Source organism: Cygnus atratus, chromosome 2 (genome assembly GCF_013377495.2).
Source record: "Cygnus atratus isolate AKBS03 ecotype Queensland, Australia chromosome 2, CAtr_DNAZoo_HiC_assembly, whole genome shotgun sequence".
Taxonomy (NCBI): domain Eukaryota; kingdom Metazoa; phylum Chordata; class Aves; order Anseriformes; family Anatidae; genus Cygnus; species Cygnus atratus.
The window spans coordinates 32,300,206-32,323,135 of record NC_066363.1 but is presented as its reverse complement, the minus strand read 5'-3'; the positions used below and the strand labels follow the sequence as shown (position 1 = coordinate 32,323,135).

The 22,930-nt window shown below is 36.4% G+C and overlaps 1 protein-coding gene across 1 annotated transcript in view; it reads right to left on the bottom strand.

The window, feature by feature from the left end:
• HDAC9 (histone deacetylase 9) overlaps positions 1 to 22,930 on the bottom strand; it is a 477,431-nt gene that overhangs the window by 127,980 nt on the left and 326,521 nt on the right. Inside the window, exons 14-17 of the mRNA XM_035562425.2 lie at positions 22,114 to 22,291; positions 15,398 to 15,531; positions 7,378 to 7,498; positions 1,781 to 1,830 (exon numbers count right to left, since the gene is read on the bottom strand). Coding sequence (XP_035418318.2) covers positions 1,781 to 1,830; positions 7,378 to 7,498; positions 15,398 to 15,531; positions 22,114 to 22,291 — 483 coding nt within the window. The remainder of the gene's footprint in view (positions 1 to 1,780; positions 1,831 to 7,377; positions 7,499 to 15,397; positions 15,532 to 22,113; positions 22,292 to 22,930) is intronic.

Below are 22,930 nucleotides of genomic sequence, written 5' to 3'. Positions count from 1 at the left end.
ATTTAAAAAGCTAAGTTATACTGAGCATTGCTGACTTATGTTAGCTTTAGAATGGACAGCATACTTTTATTACTGAAAGTATTTAAAAGGATTTCAAAGTCTATCTCTATTCATGATTTTTAACACTAACTTATTAATGCCTGAGTAACGTGTTTCATAGAAAAATCTTTTATAGTTTAATTTTCAAAGCCCACCATGGTCATATTTACTTTCCAAAGCTCACAGAAAGAATTGTCAAGGAATTTTGCATCACCTCCTCTTCGCTCAGAAGTCTGAACAACATTCTTTCACAACTTCATTCATCTCTTGTTAACTCTCTGTAAACTTCTTGATAAACTTCAATAACTGTGAAAAACTACCTTAATAACAATTGATTTCACCTTTTTTTTATAGAAAAGTGTGTATGCATATGCATGTGTGAATATGTGCACACAGGTGTGCATAGAGGTGCATTTGCAAGTGTATGTCTACATGTCTATGTGTAACGTTAGCCGGTCCATATACAGAAATGATCCCCAAGTTTCAAATACAGCAAGTTGCTAATCACCAAGTTCCAAATTTTAGGCAGAATCCTCAGCAAGTGTAAATCCATAGTAGGGTAGCTTGAATGGTTACCACTTCTCGATACTTTGTCTTTAACTCATAGTTCATAAATCCTCCAAAATTACTAAATTCTGAAAGTTAAAATGAAATTATTAGCTTTCTGTGTTAAGTTCCTACAACACATATTTTGTTTTTCAGGGATACAATAATAATAATAATAGTAGTAGTAGTAGTAGTAGTAATAATAATAATAATAAAAAAAAAACCAAACAACTGTAAAGAAGACTACTGTGGCATAGAACTTATCCTTTGTGGAGTATAAAAGTAAATAAAACATTAGAAGTCTGCATTGGAAGTCGACCTATAGTTCTAATTGCAATCCAGAGATTGTGGCTTTATTTCTGTATACTCATAAGGGAACAAGGGAACTTAAGCATATGTGCATCATCTAGGCAGCCCATCCATATCTAGTAATATTAGCATTTTGATATTGCTAACATTAGTAAATAATGGGTGCAGCTGGTCCAGATATGTAGAATACTGCTGTGTAGGGAAAAAAAAAAAAAAAAAAAACTATGCATGATGCCAGAATCAGTAGATATTCTCCATTCTAAATGTTTTTCAATAGTGTAGATGAATTCATTACCTAGTATTGCAATGCATTTTTATCTACAGATTTTTTCCACTGAGTTCTAATACTCACTTGGAAGACCGTATTTCAGAATGAATCTGTTTCAAAACGGGCCATAAAAATGCTCAATTAATTTATTAGTTTAACAGAACCCAAGGAATTTTCTAGCAACTAGTGAGCTGTTCTCATAATGCTAAATGTTAGTGTCGATAATTTTTTTCTCCTCTCTGAATAATGCAAAGCTATATTTATTTTCGCTTCTTCAAAGCTCGTTCTGCTAGAAGAAATTGCACCCATGTTACTTTTCTCAAAAATACATCACATGCAAAAAAGAAAGAAAGAAAGAAAGAAAGAAGGACAACTAAGAAATGTACACGTTTTCACAAAATATGTTCCTGTCTAACTGCTCTATATGCTTATTGCAATGTACTTTTTTCTGTCTTTGAGTATGGTATGATAATGTCTTAGATTTCATCTCGAGATTCATCATCAACTTCTCATGACTTTGAACTGATGCAACAACAGTGCTACGGAGCTCATGAATGAGTATATGTGTTGTGTGCTTTCCTTCTTGCAAAATAAATAAATAAATAAAAATCTACTTACCCCAAGTCCCCCACAAGGCAACAAGGAAAAGAGTTTTTGAGACACGTTTCCTATATATTAAAAAAAAAAAGAAACAATAAGCATCAGTTATCAAAAATTCATTTAAATACCGGAACAGTAATCCCTCTACTATAATTCTGATTTCTGAATTTTGGTATCGCACAGCGAAAATATCATGTATTCAAACAAATAATATCAATAACACTTAGAAAGCAAATCAGCCATGGTGCATTGAAATTACTCTTTTTCAACAGTGACAAATCTTAAGATTGGTAAACAATAGTTTCAAAGGAGTGTATAAGTAATGCTCCAAACTCCACAGATAGTCATTCTGTACTACAGCTAGTAGTCAACCCGTTATGTTTAGTTGCTGCAAAGATAAGCAGCTTGTCTAAGTTAGTCATCTCAGCTTCTTCTACAGCCAGTGGAGTGAGATAGGTACCTCCGCCCAGCCTAGATAACTGATGGGATGAATTATACTTGAGAAGTGCCTGCTTCTTTTCACTGACAACAGAGGGAACCTCATTAAGGTCTACGTGCAACTGATGACTAATTTTTAAACTTCAGCTCTCCAAAAAGTTTCTGCTTTGAAAATTGCAGTCTTCATCTTCCTACTTTGGCAAGAATAGTTCTGACCATTTACATTCCGTCAATGAACAAGTTAATATTTTAAAACATAAAACAAAATACTAGTTGTTTCTGTATTACTCAGTAAATGTATTATACTAATGGGAACAAATACTTAATAGATTTTAGAATCTATTTTCTAGCTTAGGGTTTATTTCAATATTTATAATTGCTTTTTATTAGTTCATGGGGTTTTGTTTGTTTGCTTTTTTTTTTTGGTGGTGGTGTTTGTGTTTTGTTTTGTTTTGTTTTTGTACCACTAAACTAGTTGTTTGTCTTGATAAGGACAATACTGAAACCGTGTAGGGATCTCAGGATTTGATGCAGTTCCTATTCAAGTATGTAAACTGATCCTAAGGCAGCTGTGGAAGAGAACATACGCTTTTCACCCACAGTATCACAGAACTGGCTTTGTGACTTTGCCATATGGAGGAAGCGTTAGATAGTGAATCACTCAGGTTACCTAGAGGAGCCACCCATTGTTATGGAAGGGGCAACCACTGCAGTTACTCATATTTAGCAGGTGCCAATGAAATGTACAAAGACAATTATAAGCCATCATCTTTGAAGTATGAGAGATCAGACTGCAAGATCTGAGACAAAGAAAGTGCTTTACACTTTGAGTAAAATCCAAGATGCATTTTTAACCGACCAGAGGCCTTTGATCATCTTGCACAGTGTGCGAGAGAAGCCAAACAAAACCTCCTGTGGAGCTACCAGGGGAAATGCAGGTGCAGCAGCTATGCAGAGCATTCTCATACTGTGAGTCCTAATGGCCCCAGACATGCAAGGAAATGTTCATTGACGAAGACCGTCAGAGCAGAGGTATGGGAGGAGTTTCCAGATCCCTTGCTAAGCAGATCCAGGGACCAATGTGAACAGCAATTTTTCACTTTTTACTGTGGGGAAGATCAAAAAGTCTTGAGCAGCTAACTAAAAAATTAATGCTGTTAAAGTGTCAGGAGACATTAATGGAAACATAAGCTGAAATCTGAGATAAAAGAAGGCATTTTTAGAATATTGAATGACTAGACCTTTTTTCTTAAATTCCATTGCATAAGAGAGAACAGATGAATTCTCATTTATCTCCGTGCAACAAGGCACATTGTACATGGTAAACACTATTAAAAACAACAAACACAAAGTGAAAACAGAAAAGCAGATGGTGAGGAAGGACACTAAAATCAATCAACAGATAGTACTAAAGCAGCGAAAAAAACAAGCACAAAGCCTTTTCAGTGTATCAAGCAACTTGCCACAATATTCACTTTTTATTGCACAAGAGTTGAAAAAGAAGAAGAAGACAGACCTTGCAGAAGAAGAAAAACATCAAGATTTCATGAAAGCATTGGGAAAGATTCCACTAAGAGAGTGAGACCAACATTTAGCTACCATCACAGAAAGTAAAGAGTTCATAACACTCCTCCATAAATGAAAATCAGTAGGAAAAAGAGCAAACCCTGAAAATGAATCATGAGAATTTCCCGTGATGTTTAGAGATGATGCCTCAGCAGAATTTGTTAAATAGCAGATATTTCCCAGTAACGTCCTTCCTTTTCCAGAGGATTTTCCAGAATAAAATAATAAAAGAAAATATATATTGGAATACTTCAACTAAGATGAAAGACAAATGGCTTTGCATCAGGACAGAGTTTGCAATCATCAGCAAATTGCTTGAGAAAAAAGGTCTTTTAGAGAAGATTCACCCCAAAAATTTACAGATAAAGTTATAAAAATTATCTAAGATTTGTACTCTGAAATATAAAGCTACAAAGGCAGTAGGAGTTGTTAGTTAAATCGGGTGGTGAGGCACCCACCACTGAAGTCAGGAGGCCCCTATGGAAGTCAAGGAAGCTGCTTAAGAGATTGGCAACTGGGGGCTGAGACTCTGATGAGCAAGAAAAGTGTTGGGCAAAAAGCTGTCTTGAGAAAAAAAAAAAAAAAAGTGTTCACTTGTGAAAAGGCACCATTCAGTAAAAAGCAACATCAGTTTGAGAAACATAATTGTTTCCAGTATCACCCCTTGAGAATGAAGCCATTTCTTCTAAGTAGTCATTTTTTGACTGACTTGAAATTGCAATTGCACAGACACTCTGTAAATGCATCCTTTAGTTGTACTTTAAATGCTACCTCACTGTCAGGGATGTGTTGACAGTATATTTCTCACTTTTAAAAACTTGTAATCATTGGAAACTTGCTTTTTAGAAACACTTTCTTAATTATTGTTGTAGAGGTAAAAAGCAAACAAATTTGTAAGAGCTGCTTGATAACTGTTCTGCCCTTGAGCTTATTCAGAGAGATTTGAAAGGTTGTATTCTGTCACATGAAACCATAATGTGATGTGACACACAGTCTCCATATTAGTTTCCTTCATGTCAAGAAAATGTAATGCAACATAACATGTTGCTTAACACACCACAGTGAAATACGATCAGTCAAAAGCTTAGCTGCACAATAGTGTAAAAATTGAAGTGATCATTTGCAATAGCTGTATTTGTAAGACCTGTTTTGGAAAAAATCAAACCAAGAGTTCAAGCTAGTTTATACTCTGAAAGCATTAAGAATATTCACATTATCTGTGTTCATAATTCTCACTGATTTCAGTAGTTTACAGCCATTTTGCTTTGCAGCCTTCCAGAACAAAGGAGGTTACCTGAACAGGGAAATAAACATTTATTGACAGATAGTACATTTCTAGCTTTAGTCGTACTTAATTTCATTCCTTCAAGTGTTTCTTTTCTCTTTGAAAGATACAGAAACTGCTTGTTAGCAAGAAAGGACCTTCAGACAATGCAGATGTAGTCTTCTGAACAGCAAAAAGGGAACAAACACTTTTCTGAGGCTTAAGAGTGGAGAACAAAGTATGCCTCTGTCTTTTTGGGTGGGTAGAGGAGTAAGGGAAGGAATGAAACCCTTTTCATTAAGATGCAAAGCCATAATCTGATGAAACAACTTCTGCAGGAAAAAAAAAATAAAAAAAAAATAAAGCACTTTCACTGAAGTAGGACTGTTTTATGAGATGATGTTATTGATGACAATTTTTATGAGAAACATTTCCTTTAGATTTTTCTCCTTTGCTACACATCATTTTGAATTTTTATGCTATACCAAGATGTTAATTTTAATGTCAGCATTGGTTAGGTTCAACCTCACAGAACTGGGGACAACGAAGGGTGGAACAGTCACACTGCATTTTGGAAAAATGTAAAAGATAATTAAGTTCTTTTATACAAGAGTATGAAAGCTCAAATGATCAGAGCTTCCAGCCAAAGGGAGAAAAAAAAAAAAAGGCACATGCAAAAGCATGTGGGAAGAGTGTTTCGTTGACTGTTGTCTTGGTAAAAGGCCATGTGAGAGGCAGCAAGAAAACATCCTACAGAGACAGACGAGGGCATTAAGCCAAGGATACACTCAGAATATATGCTAGGAGTGTGATCTTGATATAAACTCAGAGAGTAAATGTTTTGGACTGAGTGCCAAATGAAAAAGGCAAGGAGTGCTGAGTAAAGAACAGTGGGCAAAGAAATGGTTTTCTAAGACTAGGCAAACAAAGTCTTCTGTATTCTTTATACATAGGCAGAAACACAGCAAGAATATCTGGGTCCATTACTTTTTTCACCCCATTACTGAGACTACACACTGCATCCCATATGCTAGTCAACCACTGAGATCCAAAATGGGAACAAGATTTCATATAAATGTATGTTATATTAAATAATGTAAAAATTAAAATGAAATGAATAAAAACCAACAAAATCTAAATGAAATGCTTGACTTTATCAAAATGGAACATTTTGACAATGTTGATAAACCCAAATCAAAATGTTTCCAGTTTTTAATGTTGCAGGAATTTAGTGTTTTTTCTTTAAAAAAAATAAAGATGAGGATTTCCTACTTTGAAAACTCCATCTTCTGAGAATCTAACATATTGTAATTATTTCAGCTTGAAGAAGGTATATAAACTTAGATAATACTGTGATCAAGACGTTTTTCCTACCTACTTTTATGACTCACTGAAGCAACAATCTGCATTATAGAAGGAACTCTTTCTAAAGCGAGATAATTGCTATGTATTACTAGAACTGTGACAGCAATTTCTTTTGATGGCTAGTATTGTTTTTGTTTGGGTTGGGTTTTATCACATTTAGGAAAATCTCTACATCTTAAAGTGTTATAAAAATAGTTGAGAATGTGTGTTCCATCTAGTGTGCTGGGATTTAGGGGCAGGATTTCACTCACACATTATTTCTAAAATGCACTGTTTGTGTTTCCTTTCAAATCCTCTGTAGCAGGTGTGACAAGATGCTCTGCTTCACGCTCCAGTCATGACAGAGCTCAATTTAACCCTACTTTTCTACTATGAAAGCGAATGTTGAGCATTGGCTGTGTATGAAGATACTTGATATGAAAATCTTGTCAGTTTTATGCCATTCATGGGTCCATTTAATATTTTAATATGTCTTTTCCTGGTTATTCAGAAAGATATTGTATTCTGCATAATAGGAAAGCATTAAAATAAAGTTCACTTAGTAGCAAGACTCAGGCATGGTATCCGCAATCAGCAAGGCTGAAATCATTGAAATAAAGCAAATGAGAACAGCAAACAAGCAATTCTGACAAGCAAGTGTATCTTAAACTCCCATTTTCAAAGCAAAGAACACAAGGAGATCAAAGACCACCATGTTCAAAATTGCCATCAACTTCTGATGGAGAGCAAATTACAATAATGGGTTAACACTTTGACGGTTTCAGAGCAAATGAGGAGAAACTTCTATTGCTGCTTTCCAGTCTGTGCATTTTGCTAATCTATGTTTGGCTTCCATTGTAACATTCTCCTTCCACACAGCAATGCATTTGGAAAAAGTGAATTTTTGTCACACTGCTTGCCAAGTATTTTAAACTGACACCAGCTATGACTAATGACAGTGCTGGAATGTGCTGTTCTCAGTAGAATAGAGGCCTGTACAGACCTAGGAGTTTCCTGGGGTCCAGCTTCTGTCTGTTCAGGGGGCTGGTGCCATACAGCAGTGAATGATGTTCAGAGTGAACCAGCTGTATTTCCTCCAGACTGGCTTTTCGACCTCGAATTCGCTGAAAGAAAACAGCAGAGGCCTACAATATTCCACTGACAATATTTAGGGGAAAGAGAAAAAAAAAAAAAAAAAAAGGAAAAAAAAGAAAGTAAAGGTCCAAAATAACATTTAGTATGATTAATAATGGGTTGAAATTGCATCATGCAGGAATGTGACACTGATTTGTTTATTAAAGTAATGCTATATGAAAAACAAATGTGTGTGTGGTTTATCACAAATGCTTCACTTAAGTCTTAGCAGAGTTAACTTAATACAGGGTTTCACATACAAGGGAAAGAAAAGATTCTGACTATCTACATTATTTTACGAAATGCAAACCAAAAGTGAGATATTTTTAAGTCAGAGAGTTGGCTAGAAAACTTCTAGTTTGAAAAACAAAACTTTATTCACACTTGTAATCTGCAGATGTGTTTTGAGTATGCATTGATGTTTTTTGTGTTATTTTCATACCTGCAATTTATGCTGTTGGGAGAGCATGATTACAGTGAGGAGAGCCAGAGAGAGGAAGAAAATTAACGTGTAAGCTCTTCAATAAAATATTTTGATATATTTTTTTTTTTAATGTATGTTTGATCTCCCAGGATCATTTTTTCTGTTGCAGATACTGACTCACTTGCTTTGTTATGTTTTTGCAAGTGAAGTTTGTCTTTTTAACTGTTTCACCAGCTTGTACTCTCCCCACTTAAATCAGTGTTAAAAAAGGGACTATTTCTATAAATCAATTCTATGAATTTAATCAGTTTAGAAAAAAAAAAAAGGCAGATAGGAAAGAAGGAAGAAAAGATAAAACTAACATTTTCTTATTCACCAGGTCAGTTCCTTGTATGTATTAGGAGTTACAGAGTGTCATAGAAATATTTACTTCTCTGCCTGTGTTAGTGCTTTTGCAAACACAGCAACATGAAGCAGATTTTGTTCAGGTTTGGGCATAATAAACAGCACTGTCAACAAAGTTCGGGTCCCAAGATCATCTTTCCTGTTCATAACACAAAGAGAACATGGACTGTTTTTAATGTCCTAGACTCTGTTTGCAGAGCTGGTCATTATGAACATCTGTGGCAAAACCTCTCACAAGTTTGACTGTGGATCCGTCTGACTGTCAAGGTCTACAAATAAACAGGTACAGGAGTTATCTAAATAGACCGACCTAGTTTTACTAGACTGATTAACCTGTCACAGAAATATTTTTCACATCTATTTTTTTAGAGTTTAAGTTGTCATTCTTATTATATCCATCACCTACTCATGCACATCCAGAAGCACCAACCTTTTCACTAGGAGAAAGTGATATCAGAAATATTAAAGAGAATGTGAGGACAAAAGGAGCTGCTGGGTGGTGGGTACGGGGATGTTAGGAGAGAACCAAGCACAATTTATACTGAGTTAGGCAGTAGCAATTTTTTCTAACTAATCAGGCAAAATGTCCTAAGAGTTAGATCTAGATGACTGTGAACGAGCTCCCCTCCAGGGAAATGGTGGAAGCCCTATTTTTTGTAATGTTTAAAACTGGACTGAACACAGCAGTGGAAAAAACATTTAAAGGAATGATCCAAGAACTAAATGACTTAATAAACCCTTTTTTCATCGCTACTTTCTTCAGGCCTCTCCCAGTCTCACATGAGAATTTGTAGCAGTGCACTCACATCCTTTTAACACACAGTTGCACAATCAAAATCAGCACATTATGTTACTTCATGGAGTCAGTACACTCTATAATAGTTCTTCTGGGTCAGATGAAGTGTTTTTCTTCACAAGCGAGGTGACTGGTAACATTTATTCATTCATCTATTCTCATTAATGTCTATGTTTCTGATCAGCTGCTTAAAATCTTTATATCCAGTTCCTCACAGCAAAACAGGGAAGGAGGGTTAGTTTCTAGGACAGCTAAAACAAATATGTAAGAAAAGTATAGGGGTAATTTATGAAGGTGACATCAAAGAACCTTGAGTAAAATACTCTGGTCATATATTTTCTACAAGTTACACAAAAGCTCTATAGGACTTGCTTAAGACAGTTAACTGTCTGTCTCTTTTTAAGTGCTGTTAAATGCTGTACCACTTTAACTACAAGAAGACCCACAGTCAGACGTTATTCTTATAACGGGGAGCTCTGTGGCATCCTATAGCTCTACACTAACTGGGTAGGGTCTCTAATTGGCCTCCCCAGAATGAACCAGAGTGGAAAGTATTTTGCTGAGGAGCTACCTATTACCCAAAATTGCTAGCCAGGTTCTCTAGGAAGAAACAGGTTGTGGAGAAATAGGCTTGTTGAAGAAACCAAATAGCATCTAGCAGCCTACTTCAGGCTACTCCTGACAGTAAGGTCCTCAAGATGCAGCCAACAGCCAAGCTGCCCGTTCTCCAAGGCTTCTCTAGCTACAACACTGAACATTAGCAAGCACATTTCCTTTACACAGTAAATGGCAGGAGGAAAGGGAAATGTAAAGAGTGCATGTCTGCACTGTTTCTGCGTTCACAACTCCTCATTTATAGTTCCTTTCATCCCACCTTTTCTGTATCTCTGCAGGTCAATCCATTTTGAATAACATTAAAATTATAACTACCTAAGTTTCCACACACACACACACACACAAAAAAAAGTGATACTAAAAATGACCTGTAATAATAAGAACAATTCTTCTTACACAATGATGTCAGGATTTAGCAGATTTATAAAAGCACATGCCGTAAGTGTATTACCAGAGTCTGGAATCATATAACTTTAGTTATGTAAAGCAAGTTTCTGTCTCTTGCTGGCATGAACTATTAGACAACATAACATATGCATCTGTATAACTTTAGACGTACATTTTTATCCACATCTTTTTTATTTTAATATGTCCTTTTTCATTTTCTTTGCCCTTGGTAACATCAAAAGCCTAAAGTGTACTAGAAAGCAGAAAAATGACATAAAGCTGATGAAAAAGGTGAAATAGCATAGGAGAACTTTTGGACCATATTTGTTTCATTTGGGGAACTTGAAAGGGCGTTTGGTCATACATCCATAGTAGAAAGGCAAGTCATTCTTTTCTAATGTGTGTAGCAATTTGTGTGTTGGTTCCCTCCTCTGCCATATGCAGGTCCCCTCATCAGCAGACACATTTGCACATCCCAGGAGAGCAAAATGCACCTAAGCACTTCAAAAAAACAGTCCAGAACCAGAAAGTTATTCTCCCCACAACAGGAAAATGCTTTCACCTTCCATAGAATTTAAGGTCAAAGAGGACCGTCTCGTCTGGTCTCCTGCTTAAAATAGATCATTAAAGTTTCACATAGATAACCTCTGTTAACCTAGAGATTTTGGTTAGACTTTCAGCAGACTAAACTCTTGCATAGTCAGAGATTCAAAAAGACAAAGGTGACACCGCCTGTTTCTCTCTGCTAAACTAACAGGAATTGTTGACATAGCTTAAGCAATATTTCTCACTCAGGTCTGTCAATATAAGATGACCATTGCCTTTACTGCAGCTATTTGTATGGAGACAGTGTCTCAGATTCTCTCAGGTTATTCAGTTTGTAAACAAGGTCTTCAGAGTGTTTCTTACTTTTCTGAGATTTCTCATAATTGTTAAATTCTCTCTTATTTTGAAAAAATACACAGAGATAACATGGATATTTTGCCAGTCAGTACACCCACATCACTCTCTCTCTTCTTTATGAGGAAATTACAGGTATATCATTCATACACACACAGAAAGATGCAGTTATTATCTTCACGTGTTTGGGGCTTCCAGTGCCTAACCTGAGTATGTTCAGTACTGCAAAGATTTTTGCTCTTAAAGTGTCTTTATAGACTTGCCTGTGTTATTTCTTCTTTAGTGGTAAACTGAGGCTCAGAGGATGGAATTTTTTGATATATTTTGGTCCATGTGATCTGGCAGACTCAAAGGTTTGTAAAACTTTTAATTCTTTCATTCTGTCCCCTTTGGTCCATGAGATGTGGACAGCAGGAGGTGTAAAATGTCTTCATTCCAGAAAATTACCCATATTCATGTCAAATTCCAGGCTGAAAAGGAGAATGTTGCTGGAACACAGTCCCTATAGGAAGTAGAGGTGAGAGCATGAAGTGGAACCTTGTCTACTTTCTTCTTTTCTTTTCTAAAACTGTGTTGATCAGTATAGCCTAATGCCAGTCATGTGTGCGTAAATTATGGCCCCACAGGAGCTAGGTAAATACTTCCTCTCCATAGAACAAGTGGAAAGCAGACACCACTACCAAAACAAAACTCAGTCTTTCTTTTGTCCCAAAGGTAAGGCAGCTATGCATTGTTCTTTACAAAGAGAAAATTCCAAAATCAAAAAAAAAAAATAATTACAAAAAAAAGGTAATGGCTGTTCTTATGCCAGTCTTTTAGCTGCCCTGTTCTGGGGCTGCATTTCACAGCTGTCTGTTCTGCATTGGTCAACTTTTACCAAACACAGAACAGATATTTCAGAAATATACACAACACTGCTAACCTAATGAAAAAATATTATAACCAAATTGTACTTTCCCAATACATTTCTTAAATACCAGGACCATAAAAAAGTCCAGTACAGGGGGTAATGATTGCACCTTCTTGTCCTGGGCTCAGTCAGGGACTGGTGTCTCAGGTCCCACTCTCCAGGGCTGGCCGTGATCTGAATGTTTTTCTCTTTCAACTTGGGAAAAACAATGGGGGAAGTAATCTATCCATTTGGAAAAACGATAGGATTTAAAACAAACAACCAAAAAAAAATATTCCAAAAGCTAGAACTAGATTCTTGATTTAGCAAGAATCCTATTAACCTTGTTTGAATAATTCTAGAGCTCAAAGATCTATGTCTAGAAAGACAAAATACAGTCTGGAGAAACAAGTCCTTTTGGCTATATATGCAGCAATAAATTAAGCAGTGCCAGGAAACATTCCCAGGCAGAGGAACACAATCATCTGTACTATTAAATTGCTAAAGTGGTCTTTCACACCGTTTTGGCTGAGCAGCAACTAACACTCTCCCAAAAACCTCCCAGACATGGCTGGGGCACTGGCATGGGCCAGGGAGCATTCCTGATAGTATGAAAAATGGGCTTTTCCACACCAGTTGGCCACAGTGGTGAAGAACAGTCCCAGGCATATTTTATTTTGTAGTGAAGATACAGTTTTGAGTAACCTAGTCAAATGTTGTTATGATTTTACCAAGCTATATTTTAAATTTGCTATATATGAGGACAATGTGAGCAATATATACAGTTAGCGGGTTAAGCCTATATTAACCTATCTAGATTAATCTATTAACTGCAATGAGTCCGGTGTCATCCCAGTATGTATGACTTCCATTATCCCATGCCCAGCTGGCAATGCCTGGCTTCTCTGTGCTCTTCATCTCTCCAGGGCCAGAGATATGAGGTGCATGAGAGGGGTTAATCCTCGCTACACGGTTTAGAGACCATGTTTTGTTCCCTGATGGAGATAAAAAAGATCATATAGAAATAGATTTTTCATTTACATAAAGGTTTCTTGCTAGAAAAAGAAAATAGGGAGGGCCCCCTGGCACACTCCTGTGATTAAGGATGCACACGTTGCAAGGTAAGAGATCTGTGCTACACCTGACTGAGCTGGATTTGATCCTGGAACTTCTCATCAAGCAAAAGTGGAACTGCAGTCCATTTGTGGGATTATTTTTTTAATTAAAAAAAAAAAAAGTTTACAGTTGCTGCAGAGAGTTTGCTAACTGGCTGTTGCAGGTTGCTGTTCCTAAGCTGTCCTTCAGACTTGATGCATGAGACACTGCATGTGGTAAAACCTCCCCCTATCTCCCCACTCCTTCTGACAGAAACTCTGGGAAACTATATTGAGAAATTATATTAAGAAATACTAATGTCCATGAGGGAGCATTCAGAAGTCAGTAAAAGAGACAGTGCAGTGCAAGTGATGCTTTGGCTCTGCAACCTCAACGTGGTATATTCCAGAACACATTTAATGGTATTAACTCACTATTTCTTGAATAATGCAATAACCACTCCTTTAGTGACATGAGTCATATATTCAGCTGAATAACTTTTCTAAAGAATCCAAGTACCATTGAAGCAAATCACTTCAACCCTTCTATATTTTTAAAAGTGAGCATATTTAAGGATGTGCTTGATATCAAGCAAATGCTAGAGAATTCAGTGAAGCAAAGGATGGATTACATCATCAGATATAATCCTGCCTTTCACTACATAACAGGATCAAGATAAACACCAGTTCTGTGCATGAACTTCACGCAGAAGTTCCTCAAGATTTTATCACAGTTTACATTTTGACAGCTCATTTCACATTCCAGCTTCATTTCAAAGCACACAATGGGAGTCAAAATTAACTGAATGCCATTCAACATGAAATTATTTATTTCTTTTCTGCCCTTTCTTTGGATTTTGTAAGACCTAATGGGCTATAATTCAATTTTTGAAATTGCAGAATTGTAAGAGAAAGCCATAAGTCTTCCAAGAAACTGGCCTGCACCTCAGAACTAATCTATACTACTTTACCAATTTACCTTTTCCAGACCTATACAATTTATTGTTCAGCAATATCTGTTTATTGCTAAAGAAAGTAATACATAGTAGCACATTGCATTTTACTTGTTTGCCCTCTTTTGTCTTTTCTGTATAATATGGGTCCTGAGTCAGTAAGGTATCTAAGCCTTCATTTAGTAAAGCACTCAACTGGGTGTTTAACTTACTCCTTAATTATGTGATCCCATCAATGAAACCACTTGTGTGATATGTGGCCTTAAGGACCTTGCTGAAAGAATGTCTTCTTGAAGATTGAAAAAATTATCAAAGCTAAAAAACAACAGTAGCCTGTTAGAGTGCTGCCATCTAGTTAAATGATTGTATACAACAAATCCTTTTCTAGTCCTTGCAATATCTCACTGCCCAGTATACTAGGCAGAATACTCTTTGTGTACAGCCAGTAATAACTAAAAACACAAAAAAAAAAGAAAAAAAGGGGGAGGGGGGCTATTGTACCTGTTCCTTTGGGTTTGTAAAAACCTAAGTATTTAAAGAAAAGTAACTCAAAAAAACTCAAAATAAATAAATAAATAAATAGATAAATAAATAAATATCAAAAACAAAAAGAGAGTATATGAATCCTAACAATTTGGAAATCCTGAAAACATAAGCAGACTTCTGCTGAACTTTGTTGACTTGTGCTGCAGTGCAGTAAGCACCCTCGTTTGCCACAGGCTTCTGCAGAAGTTGACAGTGCTGCACAACTGGCAGGAAGCACAGTGAGTGGTAGGAAAAGTTGTTTTTCAGTAACCCAAGACATATGCGAACCTGAGAGCCCATGTTTGCTTTATGCATGATATTTTAATACATGATTTTTTGAGGGAAATCAAAATAGAAGAAAGCTTCGCTTTTGCTTTGATGTTATCTAGAAGATTGCACTTTGAATGCCTTGTTTTTTTGACTTGGCACACATTGTACTCCAGAAAAATTAAAATGCTTCTGAAAACAATTTGTAGCCTGAAATAAAAGAAGATTCAGTGTGCTTATGGAGTGATAGAAACTACATGTAAACAAGCAGTGCTCTTTACTACTACAGAAGTAAAATTGTTAGCTGCTTCAAGAAATTGAGAACTGTTCTATTGAAAGTTCTGCAGTTGCCATTTGATTCTGTCATTCTAAATTCCTATATCAAGGCGAAGAGCAGAGTTATGCCTGAATTTTAGGTTCTTATGCATATGGATATGATGTCTATGGTGCAAATTATTTGTTTTCTGCTTGGAAAGTGTGCTTTCCTAAAATGTGCTATTTTAATATCACCAGATAAATCCAAATAATTTGATGTTGATTCACTCTATTCTTACAGAATTAAGACAGATTTAGGACTTAATAATTTTTCCATTTACTTTAAAAAGTCAAGTATCTGGTCTTTATCTTTTATTACCTCACACTTGTTTAGCAACCCAGTTTCTTGCAGCCTCGACCAGATGCTTTGGATCCTTCCAGCATGCTCAGGGTGATTAGCGTAGTTGCCACACATACACTGGTGCTTCAGCATCAGACTGTCATATACAACACCTTCAGTACAAAGACAACACAATAAGAAACAGTGAGTAAAACAAATGCAAGTTATATAGTCTCAGGTCACGCATACTATAGCACAACTAGATTTTATTTGTCAGTTGGAAAAAGATGAAAATTCTGGATCTTAAATGCTATTTTCTTTGAGAGACTGTGAATTTTGACTTAAAAGTTCTATCTTGTCATACTGAGAAAGTAAAAAATAATGTTCAAGAAACTGTACTAAAACCACAACTGTCAAGAAGAAAGGAAAATGGGTGGTGCCTTGTTAAATCTTTTATGGCTAGAAAAAAATGAGTCATGTTACTGAATCAGTTATTTTCTCTATATCTAGTGGATAAAGCCAGTTAAGGTTGTTAATCAACATCTATACAACAAGAAAATGTTATTTATTCATAGCAGTCTAAACCACTCAGAAAAACAACTTTTAAAATAATTTTTACAATGACAATGCTACTCTGTATTTGTACTGATTAACTGATACTATATTAAGTCAAAAGCATATCAGGTGGAAACTTCAGAGAGATACAGCAGTAGCAGCCAGAGTCATTTTTCATTAAAAAGAAAACTTCCACTCACTACACAATTAGGACCAAATCCTGTTGTTAGACTGCAATGCAAGGTTCCTTTGGAATTTTATATGCTCATTTAGCCAAGGACAGAACAACTTTATACCACAGAGGTATCGATATCACATTGCTCTGTAGCTGTGTGTTAAAAGCAAGAGAGAAATTCTAGAGAGTAGGCTTGAAAACTAATCTTCAGTTTTCAAGGCTCTTAAACCAAGTCTAGGACACTGAAAAATAATGCTATTTATTTACTTATTGTTTGCATGTCCCTCAGAAATGTCTGGAACAAAAAATACCCCTGTGAACCATTTTCATTTGGGAAACATTTGGATTTTTCTTCCCCTTACAATTGAAAGGGACTCAAATTAACAACTTCTTCAAGCTGCAAAACTTGGCATTCAAAACTTCTTTCTTATGTGCCATCACTGCTGGGATGCCAACACAGTTCTGGGAAAATTGTGTTAGCCTGCTACTGAAAAGTCAGCCAGTGAAGAAAATATAAAATTAAAGTCCAGATTCAACAACATGCTCAATACCGCCCTTATTCAGCAAAGTTCTTGAATGGATATTGAACTTTATTAAAGTGTTTAAAAATTTTGCTGAATAGGAGTCTGTATACATTGTGGGTAATGCAAAGTTAAGGTTCTGAGAAAATTCAGTTAGAAGCCAGAATTTTTAAATTATGCTGCTCTAGAAATATTTATGCTGTCATATTACTTAGCTCATGCACTTTAGAACTGATCCTTTGGGATCTTGCTATTTAAGTCAAAATGATAATATGACAATCATGTTTAGCATAAGGAGAACACAAAAATAATACCTACATGTAGCATGACTGGTTTTACGCTAAACAGTTATCCAACAAACAAAATAGTGCATTGGCAATAAATTCTTGTACTTATTTTTTTGGTTTGTTTTCTTTCAAAGAATAAAAAAGAACCAGTGAAAATCTGGAACTAATAAACTAATGCAGCCTAAAATCTCTGCTGGCATTGCCAAAGCACTTAATAATTTCCTTTCTTTGCAGTTATTTGCGCTGTACAGTTTATAAGCTTTGCTGCTCTATCATCAGGTCTTATAAGTTATTTGAAACACCAAGTGTGCATGCAAATAGATGCATGCTTACGTATCTAGCTTTCCTTTTCTTAGCACCCAAAGCTTTAACTTCTACTGTCTATTGCATACCCAGATTGTACAATTGGCAGTGGTCATTATAATATTAACTAAGAAAACCTTCCCTCCCATCCCTTTGACCAACAGGGGAGGTGTTTAAATGCTAAATGGACATGCATCAGGATTTCCAGAAGCACTTAGGCAAGGCAGGCACTTATATCCAATGGACTTCGATGGAAACATATGTTGTTAAATGTTGACAAGAGTAGTTCAAAGTTGAAAGTATCTCTTGTCTGCCACTCTTTCAGCCATCATATTATTCCAACTATGAGTGTTCCCTATAGTCTTAGATTTGCATAGTCCAAACTGCAGTTAATAGAAATAAAAAAAATGTATGTTTTATTATGTTAGTAATATACAAAATGAAGAAATTATGTAATAATGACACTTTTTGAATACTGTATCAGGGGTGAAACTAAACACAGGTTTTGAAGTGAAATGCAGAATGTCTAAGATGATATCGATATAGGTAGATATATATAATATAGGTATAGATATAGGTATAGAGATAGATTAGATATAGATGATATAGATATAGATAGATATAGATATAGATAGAGATAGATGATATAGATATAGATATAATATAGATACAGATTATATAGATATTGGTATAGATATAGATATAATATAGATATAGATGATATAGATATAGATATAGGTAGACATAGATAGATATAGACAGATATAGGCATCCCTTTCTTAATGCGTTAATAATTTTTCCCAAATAGAAAATAAATAAAAATGTAATTTTGTCATATGTGAATTACTTTGTCCAAATCAAAAATCAGTTTAACTGGTCAGGTCAGTATTGCATGGTAGAAGCTTCTATTCCAAACTTTTAAATAGCAAGATATTCACACCAGAAAGTGCAAGAAATTATTTCTAAACAGGATTATTTAACTTAAGAAAAGACTGAGATATATGTTTCCATTTATTGCAAGCATCTAAATTGATTTAGGATGTGCAAGTAATTCTGATGTATGGCTGCTGGTCATACAGCACATGTGCTGGGTACGATACCACAATGCAGTAGTAGAGCTTACTGCTAAAAATAGCCTGTAGGATTTCCCTAACAGGATTCAGCCAATAGTCTCCCCACCCCCACAAAAGAAAGAGAGAGAGAGGGAGAGACAACTGTTTTCAATTGCAGACTGCTGTGAAATATTAATAAAAGATGGTTATTCTGTCTCTCTAGAAGAAATGCCTACAGCCAGATTCTGCTCTCAGATTCCTTGTGTAAATCTGAGCAGCTCCACTGAGACTGATGGATTTATTCTGGATTTACACCAATATTATTGAGGTCAGAATGTGGCCCTGATGACAGACTGGAATGGTTGCACCACTGAACCATATAATGATAGAGGACACAGGACAAAAGAAATTGAATTTGCACTAAGTCAGAAAAATCAAGATCTCCCTAGTGGGGACTCCCGAACACTCATCCTTCACCAAAATTCTTTGTTTGGGTCAACTTCTTTTAATAATATTTTGAACAAAGGGGAGATCAGGAGAGCTGAAAATGTGTTGGCTAACAGAATGCTTTGAAGAAAGTAAAATGTCCTGGAGAACAGTAGTACCAATCAGAAAATCCAAGGGAAGAGCATCTAATTAAATATTCAGAAGAATAACCTGAACTAAGTAATACCAAATATTGTTTAAACCATCTAGGTGAGCATCAAGAAGAGTTTATATTTTTTCCACCTTTAACTTACTATTTGTGCACATACTGCATATATATTGTACACATCTCTCACAACCATCACCTTTCCGATTCTCTTCAGATATTTGGCCAAGAGCATTTTCTCTCATGACTAATAATAATACAGGCTTATTTTGATGCTGGTGTAATGTTTTGCAACAGCAGTTTTCCTTTTACCTTTTTTACTCTTCTAAGCATATTTGTCCTTAAATAGGAAAAGATGCAATATGAAATAATTCAAATCATGGAGGTGTTTTTATTTTAATTTCTAAGACAAGAATTTGACCTCACTTTGTGCTGTATGAGAATTTTCACCCTTTCTACCCACTCAGTCCTTCTTTGCACAGTTTTAAAAAGGGTAGTGTAGCAATTGCTGTGGGTAATGGCTGGTTTCATTTCGTGCTCTCTTAAGGGAGCAAATCATAGAACCATGGGATAGCTCAGGCTGGAAGAGGTCCCTAGTCCAACCCTGTGCTCAGAGCAGGTCAGCACTGTGACCAGGCCAGGTTGGTTGCTCAGGGCTTTCATCCTAAAGCAATTAGGAAAGGCTGTAAAATAATAGATAAAAACTCTGTCTCATTTTCTTTTTTTCCACTGAGTAAAGAATATATGCTAGGATACCATCCACACTCAGGAGAAATGATTCACAAATGAAGCCATTCTATAAACTATCTTACCAAATCATACCATACTACATCATGTGTTAATACTTTATATATATAACTATTCACAGAAACTGTATTGGTGTTGCAAGGCCTCTGTGCAATGTCAATCCAAAAATGATAATCTTATAGTACAAAATTATCTTCAACATACTCAGAAACTGCATTGATAAAGGTTATATATGTTTGTAAGCCTGAAGCCTTTCTAACACGAGAAAGGGATTTTCTTCCAATAGAAAGGAAATGCTTCATTGTGAATGCAGCACTTGTAGGCACTGTTGGATTACCAGACTGGTCATTCAGCCAGGAGGTATAGGCTGGCCAGTTAGCATAGGCACAGCTTGGAAGCAGCTATTGCACTGAACTATGTCTTCTTCAGCCAGTACATGGGGGATATAAACACGAAGTGAAAGTACAGACATCAATCAGAGAAGCATAATTATTATAAAAGGAATGAAGTCATAGGGAATGTGGGAATGGGAGGATTTTCTCTTTAATAAGAGGTGACTATCTTGAAAAAGAGTTGGAAGGAAAAAAGAGTTTTAACAAAAGAAAAAAACAAGGATTCAATAAAAAATTGTTTCCTATTTAGAGAAAGGAGCTCAATGAAGTATTGAGAATCTCAGGTGGAATAAGCAACATTGGTTCTCTCTTTTTCTTTCCAGTGCTGTGGTTCATATAGCAATGCTTTACTAAAAGAACAAGGTTAAATTGCCTGCCTGATTTTAATATGCCTTGACTCTGCATATGCACTATCTGTATTTCCATTGCAGAACCCCATCAGGCTCCCTTTTGCTGAATAATGAGCCATTTGTGCCTGGTATGTTGCACTTCCCAACACCATCTGCACTGAGTGTCTGTCCTACATCATTTTATTCCCTCTATTACTCTCCATCTGATATTCACATTTTCTCATTTAAACAGTTCCACTGTTGATGTCACAAATCCCAGGATATATGTTACCCACCTGGCCCTGGTCCCCTATCTGGGGATTTGTAACAGGAGGTGTCAGTAAACTTTAGCAATCAGACTCAAACAGCAGCCTTTAAATTTGCAACCCTATTCAACTTTTCCAGTGAAACTGCAGATTTTTGAACGGGACTTTGAAGACTATACACAGTGAGCTTGCTTTTGCTGTCTTCTGTGAGTCTTTCAGAATGAGTTTACAATGTCTTGGGGACTCTACGAACCACAACAAGAAAAACAGTGGCCTGGCCTAATAATACTGTCTCTACACAGCTGGTCTTTTTGCAGAAACTCATGGAAAGTGAAATAGCAGGTTTCTATCTGTACAGTCCAAATGTTTCTTACCCAACAAGTGAAATTCCTAAATTGACAGTATATGTACAAAAGAAATTCTCTCTCATTTTTGAATGTCACCTTGCACCCATTCACCAATGCTTTTAGGACATCTCTTTTTCTTTTTTGTTTGTTTGTTTGTTTGTTTTGTTTTTCTTTAAGATAATAATCTTTTGCTTTCCAGGTTCACATTCTAATTTGAGAGGCAGGAAAGCACACTGTCTCACACAGCCACATACAGTGCCCATTGAGGACCCCATCCTATATCAGTACATGGTCACGTCCTCAAGAACTGTTAGCTTTTAGAGCATGGCAAATTCTGCCAACCAATGCAAAGGAACAATTACTTCCAACAATAAAAACCTGAATAAACAGTATCTCCGAGTACTATTTTCCCCTTTCTTGTGCACAGAGTAAGTGAAACTTTACTTCTAACCATATTGTAACGTTGTGCTGATATTCAGACTCTTAAAAAGATGGAATGTCTTGCAAGGTTAGGTTACCTATAAAAATGACTTTTTTTGTCATCATTTTTCTTCCTTTCACTGAAGGTCCTAATCCCTCTGCTTCAGACAGTCTAGGCCAGACTGATAGGAGATGCTCCCTAAGTGATTGGATTACGTTGGGCCAGCCCAGAAAACCTTCCTCTGTAGAGACTCCACACAAGTGCTGAAAGACACCAAAGCTGTAGTTGACATCACTTTCCAGTCAGTGCTACAGTTTTTCTTTTTCTGTAGGGAAACCATACTTGCAGTGTAGACTGACTTGTCAAATGAAGACATTGAGAATTATACTGCAGCTTTCCCACTTACTGGTGGTCTTTCTTCAACTTATTGGTGGTCTCTTTACAAAACAGAACATGAAGAAAAGAGCCAGAGGATAGGGAAATGAAAGAAAAAGCTGTAAATGACCTAAAGGCACAAAAAATGCACCTGTTGCTATATTACCAGAGCCAGTCAATGATAATAATTTATGACTGTGTGAATATTAACCCTGTGATTTATCAGCTGCACTGGTTGACTTGATGCCAGTACGGCATCATAAAACCAAGGAACAGTAGGTCTAAAACTGAATGCAATGCTGCAGGAGTTATTCGAGGCATTTAAATCTGTTGATCCCACATGAACAAACGCATTTGCCCTGCCTATTAAAAACAGTCTTTAGGGAATCCTACCAGTTGTGTAGACATGCTGGCTGGGCTGGTCCATGGCTGGGTGAGGTAATGCGGAGTCAGTGGGGGAAGGTGGGGTCCTGGACACCGGCCGATGTTTATCTAATCCCGCCATGCCAACTGTAGCCATCTGAGCCTGGTAGATTTGCAACTGGTGGACACGCCGATGCGCCAGGAACTCCTGTTGCCAAGAAAACAGCACAGTAGAAAGAAATGTGAGACGGGATCAAGTAAGACACTGAGGGAAACATGTCAACAAATTAAGTTCATTAGGTCAGGGCTGTAATAAACAGTGTGGAGAAAAAAAAAAAAAAGCACACCTAAGACCTAGTCAATAAATCCATTCAACAGATGTTTTCACACTGACATTGTGGGCTCCTGTCTTTGCTGGAGAGGAGGTGATGGCAGGCAACCTGTCAGTTCTCCCTGACAGAGGAAAAGACAGCTTCACATGCAGAGTTATAAAAGACCAATCTTTTTCTAACATCTTGAATATATAACATGGTGTTAGACTATGCACTTTATGATCCTATACAAACAAATTAAAATCAAATTTTCCTAGAGCACTGAAAGCGAAGAGCAGTGTCCCTATTAACCAGTACCAAATTTGCTGAGGAACCGTGAGGCAAGTTTTGACAGAGGGCTCGGTTCCCAGAACTGCCTGGAAAACAGGAACATTTTGAACATCGGCATTCACAAATCATTTAGAAATCCGAGGATTGTTGAGTAAGATCCCACTTCAGGATTATTTTTTATTTTTTTTTGGCCATAACTGCTTCTGTCAGCAGGCAGTACCAAACACTTCAGTGAAAGGTAGGAA